We start from the raw sequence: 13,991 nt of genomic DNA, 5'->3' as shown, positions 1-13,991 counted from the left end.
AGATATTTGAGTATGAAGTAGTGTTTCAATAAAATCTTACTCCTGGATCCATGTATTTTATTTGAAGTGTAAAAATTACAAATAGTCCTGAGAAGGTGTGCTGTGTAAATTACAGATTGCTGCCTTCTTAAAGTTCCATTGCATCATCTGGAATTGATATAGCAAACAAACTTCACAATCTCTTCTAGAGTTCCCTTTTTACTGCTAGCTTGGATATATAGTGACATTGTCTGCTCTCTACTACCTTTATTGTAGATCAGGGCTGTCAAACTCCTGGCCCACAGGCCGGATGCGTCACATGCTGGCCACACCCACACCCGGTTTAGTGAAGGGGGGAAAAGTCCCAATACATCATGTGATGTCGCCATGATGACGTGAGTTTGACACCTCTGCTGTAGATGTTTCATCATTGGTAGCACCTTGCTTTTCTATAGGTAGTCCTCATTTAGCAACTGCCTTGTATAACAACTGTCACAGTTATGATGGTGATGAAAAAGTAACTGCATGACTGACCAATCCTGACATTTATGACCTTTGCAGGTCTGAAAAACTAAAGAAAATCTGAAAAAAGATAATAAGCACAGTTGTGGTTTTATTTAGATTAATATAGAGTTGCCCTTTGCAATTGTTGCTAAAAGAGGACTAGTTCTACATGGATTAAAAATAGATTTTTACAAATATAAGAGTATAATGATGCAGCAAATCACAACACATAAGGAAAGATCATAGCATAGTTCTCCTACTGAGATCCTTCTTTTCAATTGTGACATCAACACATTCATCTGTTAGCACTTGATCATCTTACAATTTTAAAAATGTTGTTTGTTTTGTTCCTTTAATTCCTAACTCTACTTTTTCATTAAAAGAATCATTAGTAGTTAGGACAGTTTGTAATCTTTGCAAGCTGAATGCCCTAGGACTGTCGAGCATCTGTTGCAAAATGCCATCATTTTTATGAGAGAGTGGGAGAGAATATGACCCCATTTTTATCTAATTTACTCAAGGATACAGGCAGGAGCAGCAATATTCACTAAGCAAGATTTATGCATAGTTTCTCACAGAGACTATTCAGACTTCTCATACCTACTCAAGTGTGGTGTCCTGTATCACCCTTCGTTGCCTTTCTTGGCTCTGCTCTCCTAGACTGACATTGGAGGCCATATCTAGAATACAAGTATCAATGTCACCCTGCATGAGGCTCAAAAGCTATGCACAACAGCTTGCCAATGGGGACTACAGAAACCTACTTTACTCTTTATAGCAACCAGTTGCCCCTTTCTACTTCCATTCCCAACCTCTATCTCTGAGAACTTTTAAAGTGTATGAACTGCATCCTGCACCCAAAGACTCCCATTGTTACTGACGCTGCCTCTTTAAAACATTTTCTTTTCTATCAGTTTCTCTAGAGTTCTTCTGAAGATTAGTAGGAATTGTCTCAACTACATCCTCATAACACAATTGGAGCCTTAGTAGCTTTGAATTGTTCCTCTAATACACGGATGTCAAGCTCACCGCATCATGTTGCCATCACGTGATGTTTCGTGACAGTTTTCCCACTTCCTGGAGCTGGGCATGGCCTGCATGTGACGCATCTGGCCCACGGGCCGCCAGTTTGACACCCCTGCCAGTCTAATATGTCTTCCTCTCAGAAAATATATTTGACTTCCAAACACTTGCCCTTCGTCAGTCATGGAGAGGTAGATTCAGACTTAGATTCCTGTATTGCCTGGAAGACTGGGTACTGCTACCTCAAAGTAGAAGCAGTTGACTTAGCTACCTAGAAGCCATCCACTAGGGTTTCTTACCCAACCAAATGGAAATCATCCTGGCTGGAGAATTCTGCAAGGTTAGGTCCACATGTCTTAAAGTTGGTAAGGTTAAGAAACGTTAAGTGCACTAGAGTGTCTTATGGAGCTAAGTGGAAATCCCTTGAAGACCTTGCTCAGAAGGAAAATGTAAACCCTTGCAGAATAGTATCCATTGTATCTTTCTGTTATAGGGCTTGGAGCTCCCTTTGCAGTCTTCTCTGCCTTCTCATGAGCAATACTTACTTTTTCCCTAAAACATGGATTTTGCCTTTAACACAGCTGTCTCATGTCTCCAAGATGTTTTTCCTGGATAGTTACAGATACTTCTGCAAACTTAGCCAGCTCATATTTACTTCTTAATCAAGATACTTTATGAACAAGGTAAAAGCAGCAATCACAACTCGGATCCTTGAGAGTGTGTACTTTTTACCGTCTTCCCTTTGAGAAAAATGCCTGTTTGCTTTCTCTTTTTAACCCATTAGCAATCCTTAAAAGGATAACCATTCTTATTCTGTGACTCCTGATTTACTTTGATGAGGAACTTTGTCAACGGGAATTTTGAAACTCCCACTGTACAGTATGACATTCAGTCACTCCCTCAAAAACTTTAGAAGTTTAGTGAAGCAGACTTCGCAGAATTTTCTGTGCTTAGTTAATTCTTTGATTATAGTTTCTACCACTTTTTCCTGGATAGATGTTAAGTGTACTGACGTATAATTTCCTGGATTGCCTTTTTTATTTTCTAAAAGTGTTGCACTAGTTATTAGTTATGCTGCATCCCCATGCTGGCTGGGGAATTCTAGTAGATGAAGTCCAGACATTTTTAAGTTGCCAAGGTTGAGAAATACCAGCCTATAGTGTGGGATAAAAGTAGAAGGTTGTATCCATGTAACTTCCTGGCATATCTCCAAGAAAGCACTTCGATAAAAGTAGGCTACTAGTGCTGCCATCATAGATGGTAGAATGAGCACAGATCCCAAGATATGCATTGTATCTCTTAACAGCAATCACTAAGCTCTAAGCTCTGCTATCTATTTACCTAAATAGTGGAGCAGGGGAAGGGGAAATTAATTAATCAAAAATGAATATTAACCTTTCCCAAAAGATACCGTATGGTCCAAATTGGATATCAGATGACAGCTGAGAGGTAAGCAATGATTTGGAAAGGAGAGTTGATTACTGCAACAAGACCTAGTTAGCAAATACATTGCTTCTGTTTCTGCACTATTTAAAAAATGTGCCACTACTCTCCAGAATGCCTGCCTTGCATAGTGTATTTCTGTTGCTATACAATATCCACCCTCAAGGATTTCTTCCTCTCAGGTCTTCCAAGCACTATTGTGTTTCCTCTGCCACCAGATGTTCTGCAGTACTTATTAATTAGAGGATGTAATTTCCATATGGATGTTTTCCAGAAAAATCTTGCACATGTGCCACAGAGACTTTGCAATATATTTGATAATGGCCTGCTGGATATACACTGAGTACCACTTTGTGTAAACCAGCATCAAGTCACACATTATATTAATTGTGTAATACTGAGTTAATTCTGCTGTTTATCTACCCTTAATAAAAAAATAAAATAAACACTGTTATATGGATTTGAGTGCTTAAATCTTTATTTCTTAGGAACTTGGTTTTGAATGGATGCAAAATATTTTGTTTAACTCTCTCCAAACTGCCCTGAAGCAATTTGAAGAGATGGATTAAACCACTTAAAACAAAGTATGGTGTTTCTGATCTGAATGCGGGACTCTCCACATTGTAACCCTGCACATTGAAGAATTTTGTGGCAAATCACTAGATGAGACATCAAGAAAAGATGTAGTGCTCTTAATGAGTGACTGGAATACAAAAATTGTAGATCCAGAGATACAGTACATAGAATTAGAAGGATTCAGATTGGGTAAATGTAATAATGTGACAGATAGGCTAATAGACTTTTTCAGAGAGATTTCTTGTGTACTGCCAGCATTTGTTCAAGCAATATAAACAGACTCTAGATATAGACATCACCATATGGACAATACTGAAATTAAATAGACTAAATAATGAGAAACAGAAGCTGGAGAAATGTAATCTAGTCAGACAGGACAGGCTAGGTACAGATTGTGGAGCAAACTATAAATTATTGGTGTCAGATATACAGATTAAATTGAGAGCATTAAGTGAGTAGGTGTGCCAGCAAGCTTTAACTTGAAGGTCAGTCAGAATATAAGATCAATGTAAGGAACAGATTCAGTATAATAACTCCTTCAATAGCAAACTAGGAACTATGAGAAGAGCTAAGAGAGATCATGAAAGCTGAAGTGGAAAAAGTATTCTCAGAGTATCAAAGGACAAAGGATCCAAGTGCTTTCAGAATAAACTATCAGAAGAGCCAGGAAAAGAGAGAGAGAATAAAAACCTATGGCAACAAAACCATACAACGACTGAACAGACTGTCAGTAGAAGAGCGAAGGGACAAGAAAAGATGTAGCAGTCAAAAAATGTCAAGAGATAAAGGAAATGAACAAGAAAATGAACATTTACTAAAAATATTTATGCATTCAAAATCAAAAGGATTGCAATAAAATTTAAGCCTAAAAGGAATACCTGAAAATATTATGGAAGAGAGTTGATGTGGTTAAAGGGAGATTAAAAGACCATGCTGACAACTTTTACAAATGGGATTATAGAGTGAAGCATTTACAGAGCAAAAATACATTTCGGAATTAGTCCTTGCAGAAAAGGAGGAATAGAGGCAGTAGACCAGCAGTCAGATAGGACTGTGCCATACACAGAGCTTCCTGAGCTATTTCAAACTAGAGAATAGGCACTTAAAATATTAACATTTTATTGGTGGGTGGGGGTGGTTATTGTTTTTTATTTTCATTTTTTTCTATACTGTGTTTTTATTGCTTATAAGCCATCTAGAGTCACTGTGAGTGAGTAGGTGGCTATATAAATTTTCTAAATAACTAAATAGCAGCATGTCAACAAATATGGAACTAGAGGGAGTGAGATAGATTGGTGAATATACATATTCTGAAGAAGAAGGAATCGAAAAGTTATAAATTATACAATGTTTCTTCACATAAGCAGAATTTTGCTTAAAATCATGCTTGCAGAGACAAATGCTGCTATAAAAGAAGATTTTTGACAAGGTAGAGACACGTGAGGTTAAATAACCAGCAGAGGATGAATATGGGGAAAGCAAAAACATTTAGAGAGGTTGATCTTTGCTTCCTTGACTACAGTGAGACCTTTAACTGTGTCTATTGAGTCAGAAGGTTGAATACTCCAAGATTAACGGGAGTACTGGAATACATGATTATAGATATGAAGATTTTTTGCAATAAACTACAAATGACAATATGCATGAAATCGCAGTGATTCAGTAGTGAAAGTAAACTGAAACAAGGATGTCTATCATCCCCATATCTCTTTTCTTCCATGAATATAAAAGTGGCAGATTGAAAGAAGTACTGGTGGCCCTACTTCGCTAAATGAAGGCAAAAAAAGATGCAAAAAACTCACTGAAATCACAGTTAAATGGCAACCCAAATGTCATGGGAACTGGGCTATCTGAGGAACCACCTCTCCCTAGTTAAATTGGCCTGCTCTGTTAAATCTGATAGAGAAGACATGCTGAAAGATGCCATCAACTACATCTTTGGAGTCCCAAGAGACGTACTTTTGCTGCCGAAGTACCTGTCTTATGGAATAGTCTTCCTCCTGAAATTAGATTAGCTCCATCCAACTTTCACTTTCACCAAATGTTGCAGGGAATGGTCTGCACAATTCTGTCCTTGGAGGTATACACACATCCTGGCATTCGAATATTTCCAAGGTCTATCAGTTCTGCCAAGTTCTAGTCAACAGTATATTTCCGGTGTCTATAATCGATCCTATTCTTAAATGGCAAAAGCTATCCACCATTTCGGTATTTTCATTGTCAGTTCTAAGGCCGATTGCTGTGCCTGTTTTTGTTAGTTTGGTCTTCTTTATATTTGAACTTAGTCCCATGTTACTGTTATGCAAATAAGCACAATAAGCAATAGATATAATTAGTACATCATGGTTTCATCTATATGTTATATATTATAATGTAATATTTAGTCACAGCAATCTATGGGATTGGTGTCACCCATTTTATCCAAGCATAACTGTAAGGAAGAGATTAGAAGTTACAATTTTTATCAAATCCATCTTGGTTAATTTTAAATGTTTCTGTAAGGAACCAGTGTCAGACCTTGCTTTATGAAGCTTCATGTTTTTACAAGATTACCATGTTTCAAGGGTGTTTAAGTAAAACTGAAAACTTGATTTTTTTTTTTTTTGATGGCTGTTCTAAAGAAGAGAAGCTTGCTTTTTAATGATATATAAATTGTTTATTGTATTCCAACATAATATTGATTATAATGGCAAGGAATTTTATAGAAATAGGCCTAGCTTTTCTCTGGACAGATTCTATCTCATAAATTTACATCTAAGGGATTCTTTAGAAAGCCCATGCAACTTAAAATAATATCCATATACTGGTTATGATTATCTGAAGTTCAGTCCATTATGTGGATTGATTCAGAAAGATGGTGATAGAGTAGAAATTCGATGCTAAGGTCTGATTTATTGGTGCATATGGGGAATTGATCTTATTCAATTATTCATGAACCTTCTGAACAACTATTTACTCAACAATCTTTATCAATAATTGACCCGTTTCCTAAACTTGACATACATGATAGTTGTGTGTTAGAAATGGAACTACTTTGTCACTAAATTATCATTTGTATGAAAATCCTACAGATTTATTTCCTGAAATACACACATGGCTTGTACATGATGAAGGAATTGTTGAAGTGAAATGATTCCTTTATTTTGTGTGGTGTGACAAAGTTTGCTGATGAAAAGAAAGCTTTAGCCATTAAAGCAAAATATTTTTTTTACAATTTTATAGAGGTTAAATAATATAAAATACTTTTTTTATAAATAAGAATTTATGTAATAAGGAAAAGGACTACTAAGGAACATCCTTCTTTTTAAATATTTTAGTGGTGGAACATATTAGTAATAGCCATTTAGCTCATACATCTATTGATTTTTTTCTTATTCCTCTTTTTTATATCACAGATTTTTAAAAGTGTCTTGACTACAAAGCTGGAAGGTGGATTATTTTTCCAAAAATCGCAAAGACCATGTGTGCTTACCTGTAGAAATGGTTTGCGGCTTAGTCAAGCTGGAGTTGACTAAATGAAACTATGGGCTGTGCATCAGCCAAGCATGTTTCTGCTGTACAAAATGAAGAGGAAGCTCAGAAGGGGAAAAACTACCAGAATGGAGATGTATTTGGTGGTGAGTTTTATTTATTGTGGATCTATATTTTTCTTCTTACTTTCCTGTCTAAAATCTATTTGTTCATTGTTTCTCAACATTCAATTTCAAGGATTTATTTTTGGATTGCAACTGGTATTACTGATGAAAAAGGTAATCTGCCTGAAAATCTCTGCTGCTTTCTAGATCCAGCTTCTCATTACAATGTTTGTAAAAATGTGTTCAAACTATATGAACTGCTGATACCTATTATAGCAACCTTTTTCTCTTTTGAGATATTTCTAGTTAATTGGGTTGGGGCTTTTACTGCATCTTCTGTTCCCATAAAGTCCTTTATCTTCTTGAGAAGTAGAATAATAATACAAAAATAAGAATATTCTTGTAAGTTTTCATATAATTTTCTAGACAGTACTTTTTTTCCCTTTTAAAAGTATGTTATTTTGGCCCAAAATTGTGTTTGTGTGTGCGTGCGTGCGTGTGCGTGAGTGTGTGTATGTATGTATATTGTTTGTGCACAATGTAGAACATATACATTCCTAATGAGTTGTTCCTTATGATCTTGTTGAATTGCAAATATTTAAGATAAATAATGACATATTCTCAATGAAATTGTTGAAGTTGATAATCTTTCTCCAAGTTAAATGAAAAAGGGATAAATATTCCAAATAAGGATTAATGATTTATTCTATATTAATAAACATACATATTTTCAAAGTTTCAGTATATATTCTTGTTTAGAGATATTCAATGTAATATGTGGAAACTTCGTAAACAGGATTCCTGTCACCTATTGAAGGGAAGATGGTGATAGAAACATTACTGTATGGATTGAAGTATTACTGTAACTGCTACTAAAAGTGACTGTTACTAAGAGTAACTTCAACAAGTACATAGCATAAGGGATATTAAACATTGCCGTTCACTAAAATTAGTCACCAATAGCAGTATAAAAAGCCTGGGAAATATGAAGCAATGGGGGAAAACCCAGGAACATATATATGCAATACTTTTTAGAACCATTTACTTAGAAATAAATAAACGGACACTTCTGCTGATGTCCATCACATTCCTACTGGCTTTAAGGTTATTAAGAACTAGAGCTGCAATTCAGTTTCAAGTGTATGACATAACTCTCCAGATGGTACAGAACATATTAGGTACTCAATAATGGCAGGATATAACCAGGAAAAATGACTTTTTCAATATTATCTGCCTAGTGTATTGTAGAGCCTTTTTCTTAACCCGTTTTAATATCTTACTCTCTGTGATATTGGAGGAAAAGTATAAAAGTATTTATTTTGCAGAGCAAAAAGGGTCCTGGAGAAACCTAAGATACTAGCAGTACATATTCCTTCAGTGTCCTTTCTACAACAAACTGAGCCTTAATCTTATAACCTCACTTTCTAACAGAAGTTCAGTCTGTTTGAGAATAATCTCATTTGCTTTTTATTTTCGGACTGGGACCTTATCATCTCTAGGATAGATGCAAAATTTCTTTCAGCTGTCATTACTTTATGCAGAAAATTGGCCTCCTATTTTAGACCTCATAAATATGTATTGTAACACATTCTATGCTGTTTTATGTTTTCTGCTGTGTCTCGTTTGTTCCTGGTCACAAAACGAGGCACACTCTTTTAACAGTTTTGTTTTTAATGTGTTAGTATCTCAATACTTTAATCATAAAGTAGTTTTTAAATTTAGTTTTAAATATTTAGATTTTTGGTATTTTATCTTTATTTATAGCATTTAGAAGATTAAACCACTGTGTTTATTTCTGTTGATCTAGAAAATTTTTATCTTAACTTGAGCTTTGTAACTTCTTACAAAAATTATATAAATACTTATTAGTTACATTAATAAGGTGCTATCACACTTCTGATGCTTTAAGTTTAAGATCTAATGAACAGTGGGAACAAATTTGGGAACCGCTGAATCAAAAGTAAACAAAGAAGCAACACCATGTACAATAAATACTCTCTCTCTCCTTGTCTTTTGAAAATGCCAGTGTTCTTGAAAGAAAAAAGACATTTTTTTGCAGCAGGATAGGAAAATGGGAAAAGCACAGTTTGTTTTTATTTGTTTTCTGCATGTTCTTCCCATCTCTATTTAATATTGACTTAGTTTAACAATTACCAATGTTTTCCTGTATAGATAATCCTCAATTTATGACTGCAATCAGACTGGAATTTTTGGTTCTCAGTCTTGCTGATCGTAAGTTGAAGCACCCATATTACCAGGCCCAATTTTATTATCCTTTATGGAGATTGTTAAGTGAATTATATGGTCATAAATGCAAACCCATTCTCTCAAATGGAATTTTTTGCCAGAAATCCGCAAACAATGACAGAAAGTGATTAGAAAAACCATTTCAAACAGATCATTTTGCTGCGGGATACTGCAACCAGTCATAAATATGAGCTTCCTGAAACACGGTCATGTGATCCCAGGGAGGAAATGGCAGCAGACATTTTACGATGGCCAGAAGTGTTTTATGGGCCATATAGCACTTTTTCTGCGGCTGTTGTAACTTGGAACAGTTATTAAATTACTGGTCATAAATTGAGGACTTCTTGTATAGATATCACTATATTGCATCAAATATTAAGGGTACCTTATAAACCAGGAGTTAGAAAGTTCACACTTACAGGATTTTAATGACCAAAAGTCTTATGAGATCATCAGATATTACACAATGTTGGTAATTTCTACTCACCTATTCAGTATTCTATATTTGGACAAAAGTGGAAAAAAATAGAAATATGTCAAATAAATCTGCTGAATTTATCATCTATTGATTTAGGACAGTACTTCTTTAACTTTCCCTAAACTTTGATAATGAGATTATTTCCCCTGTTTGATAGAAGCCATGAAGAATTGAGAGGAAAATATACTCACCTATGTCTGTTGCTAGCTTTTATTTACACAATAATGTAATAAGTGGCTTTCTCCTCCAGGGCATTAGTATATTGGCAGATAAGCATCACTTAGTGTTATTCCCTCCATAAACCAGGAACAGCTTACTGAGTGTGTGTATATAACTCAATACTTAAATGTGTCAGTGTGTACACTTATTGACTGGATCAGGTTCATTGGCAGAGCAATTCTAGTAGTGAGCTTGTAAGACCCAAAGTTAGAGGGTCTCTTATTTAAACCCTTGCTGGGTTAATGCTGGCAGGAAAGATAAAAGGGTGGATTTCTATGGAGATTCCCAGTCATCCAGATCATGGCTGTCCCAAAGGTGTTTTTTCAAAAGACAACAGGACTTTGTTTTTCCTTGAAAATGTTTTGCTTCTCGTTCAAGAACCTTCTTCAGAACTGAAGAAACTTCTTGGATGAGTAGAGAAACATATTCAAGGAAAAACCAAAAAAAAGTCCAGTTGCCTTTTGAAAAAGCATCTTTGGAACATAAAAGGTTGAAGTGATACATTATTCTCTTTCTTTTAAAATTTATTGTCTTTGGTGGCGTTAAAGCCATTTTTCACCTATTAATGCAAATGGGAGAAAATAATCTCTTTCAGTCTGTAAAGCTAATATAGTTCTCCATCCTCTGACTCCAAGACTCCAAAGCAATATATATACTCTCAGACCACTTCCTTTGGTGATCTGTCGATATGGTTATCTGTCGAAACCATAATGCCCATCCCATAAAGTATGGGATGCAGAACTGTCCATTACATCATGGAAAGAACATGAAAAGAAAGAGACCTGAAATATCTTATCACACTTAATTCCAAGGACCAAAGAACAGAATACTTTCTGTTAAAAATATAAGGGTAGTATTAGTTATATGTAAATGTGGGTAGCTTTCTGAAAGGTGAAACCTGTTTAAAGTTAGGGTTAGCATAAGAAATGTTTGAAATCAGTTTGCAAGTTTCCATGAAAGATAACTTAGAGTTTAAAAATCTACAAAGTATTCTATATTACTCTATAGAGTTTTTGATGAAAAAATAAAATAGCAAACAGACTGTGAATACTTCTGGTGGTAATTGTGGGTGGCGGGTAGAAACATCTTTTATTTTTATGTAAGTAAATGGATAAAGTTCTTTTTCTCTCAAGTAAAATTTTAAAATACTAAGTATTTTATCTATTTAAAGCCATTCAATCTTGGGCATTACAGATATACGGAAAAAATCATTTTAAAAAGTGAATATATCTCCATAATAATAGTATTAATGCATAGACTGCATTTTTCTCTGAAGTAGCACTTATAGCACTTGAGTCTGAAGAGTGCTACTTATATATTTCAGTTGAATAAATATTTGATTCTATTTCTCACATAACAATCTGTGATTAAGAGATGTTGGATAACCTTGATCTAGAAGGGCATGGTCATCTTTATAATTCCAGAGAGTTAATCTTATATTTTCCAAACTATTGAATTTCCCTCTGAAATTCCCAGTTTGTACTGCCACTCACTCTGATTGACATCTCTGGCCAGAAGCACTTTGGGCAAGGCCACAGAATGTTTTTAGTTCCTTGGAATGCATGTCTATCTTCTTTTTAATCCAATCATCTATTTAATTCTTTGGTATTAATATTTAACTATGTTTAAATTAGCAATATTTATATTTAATGCCTTTCTACCTCTTGTTCACAAGCTTTTTGGTGCCCTGCCGGAGTATCATGGTGGATGTCTGATCATAAAAAAATCCAAGGTTTCTGGAATAATCAAGATAGGAATCAAGCAAAGGCAGGTTTAGGCATATTTCTTGAAAGAAAACATACTCATTCTGAAAAATTGAGACTATTGTTTGAAATTTATTGCATTTCACATTCTATTAAAGTCACATTCTGACTTTAATTCAAATAGATTTTTTTTATTAGCCTGGGCAACATTGGACAAAATGTAATTATTGCTTTATTAACATCAGCTATCTTCTAACAAAGAGAGTTTACCTTCCTTGGGAAAAATCTTTGGGTACAACATAATGCAACAATAGACTTTTGTATGTTTGAAATTAAGTAAGAGGTTTCCGTCTCTGAAAATGTTCAGATTCTCTTTGTATAGCAATCAATTTTACTTAACCATAGAATCATTTCAGTTAAAACCATATTGTCCCATTAAACCAGATCCAAACAATGCAAGACATGAACATGGAAGAATGTTGTCAGTGGAAAGCAAATAAATTAAACGTCTCATTTCTTTTCCTTTCAAAAATTAGTGGAATTCTTTTTTTTTTCTAAAGATGTTTTGAGATATTTGGTATTTGATGTAATCCAGGGAAAAGAAATTTGTTGTGAGAAACAGAGAAACTTCATGAATAGAGGACTGGAAAATAATGTGACCTCCTTCAACTGAAGAAACCACTCTTACGACATTCTTACATTAATTTGTTTTCATTAAAGCACTTTTCCTGGGTCCAGACATAGCTCTCAAAATGAGATTTTGAACAGACGGTATTAGGACAATTATGTAAGATCCCAACTATTACTTAGCTTACATCTGGCCTAGAACACCAGAATACTAAGTACCGGTAACTATAGCTGTCATTCTTCTCTTAGGTTTGTTGCAATTTAACCTTGGAAAACTATCCCATCACAATAAAAATTAGAGTGGCAGATGTGTAAAGCTCCCCAAAAGAAATTACTGTAAGCATAGAGGTCTTTATGTTTGTCTGAATCACAGCATGAAGAGAGGAATTCTATTCTTGTTCAGACATAATAGTACCCCAAACCATGCAGATTTAGGATTTTCAGGCATTTATAATGATCTGAACCATCTGGTTGATCTCAGAAAATTATTAATTTAACATGGAAAGCCTATTTATTTTTTAGTTTTGTTTTCATCTTGGTTGACTAGATTAAAAAAATGCCAGATGTCCGTAATATTTTTGCAAAAGTGGAGATTTCATTAATTTATAACAAGTTCTTTAACTATTAAAATTTCTGTTCTACATATGAGTCCCTCAGGAATAGGGCAGTATATAAATTTAATAAATAAATAAATAAATAAATAAATAAATAAATAAATAAATAAATAAATAAATAAATAAATAAATAAATAAATAATAAATATCCCAGTCGTTTTATACAACTTCCTTTACTTTGAAAAAAGTATCTAACTAATGTAAGCCATTACCTTTTTGAAGATAATAACTACTTCTCTGTCAATGACACTTTAATTTTTCAAATTTCTAATCTGTACAATTCCAAAACAATGCTTTGAGTGTTTTATGATATTAAAAGAAGAAATGAAACATTAGTTTAAGAAAAGAGGATAGTCATCCTGAGGAAACAAAGTAAAAAAACAAACAAACCTATATTGCTCCCAACTTAATCCAAGACATGGAGAAAGGGCCAAGATTTTAGGCCTCAGTTAAAAGTGGTTAAGATAGAGGCCAACGTGAACCTCTGTGGGAATGCTACTCCAGAAGACTAATGATGTGACACAGAAGACACTTTTCCTAGTCTGGCTAGATACTTGATCAATGGAACCCAAAACAAGGTAATTTCTTGTCTGTTGCAAGACAGGTAAACTGTATGGGAGACAAGTGATCCCCAGATCAGTGGTCTCCAACCTTTTGGGTACCAGGGACTGGTTCTGTGGAGAAAGGTTTTTGCATGGGCCAGAGGGGGCATGGTTTTGCATGTTGCTTGCATCCAGCGGATGGGGCTTTGCTTGTTTGCACAGTCCAGTTTCTGGCATGCCGTGGCCTGGTACCAGTCCACAGACCGGGGGTTAGGGAACTCCGCCTTAGATAACTGTGTGTGGCTATCCCTATGCTGTATATGACAAATCAGGTAATAACCAATGTCTTAAATTACATCTGGAAACTTACTGGCAACCATTGCAACTTATAAACTATAAGGGCTTAGGATGGATGGTCCTCTAGTAATAGCTGGATTTTAATTCCCAGTATTTTTTCTTAT

General features: G+C 34.8%; 1 protein-coding gene across 5 annotated transcripts in view; it reads left to right on the top strand.

The window, feature by feature from the left end:
* The window catches only part of C3H1orf21 (chromosome 3 C1orf21 homolog), a 151,538-nt gene that overhangs the window by 41,707 nt on the left and 95,840 nt on the right, over positions 1–13,991 (top strand). For all 5 annotated transcript variants that reach the window (XM_034409625.3, XM_034409626.3, XM_087890100.1 and 2 more), the window contains exon 2: positions 6,921–7,142. In XM_034409625.3, coding sequence (XP_034265516.1) covers positions 7,049–7,142 — 94 coding nt within the window. In that variant the 5' untranslated portion in view covers positions 6,921–7,048. The remainder of the gene's footprint in view (positions 1–6,920; positions 7,143–13,991) is intronic.

The sequence above is a fragment of the Pantherophis guttatus genome, chromosome 3, assembly GCF_059756535.1.
Source record: "Pantherophis guttatus breed Tessera chromosome 3, ASM5975653v1, whole genome shotgun sequence".
Lineage (NCBI taxonomy): Eukaryota > Metazoa > Chordata > Lepidosauria > Squamata > Colubridae > Pantherophis > Pantherophis guttatus.
The sequence above is the reverse complement of the archived record's forward strand: the minus strand, read 5'-3'. Positions and strand labels throughout refer to the sequence as shown.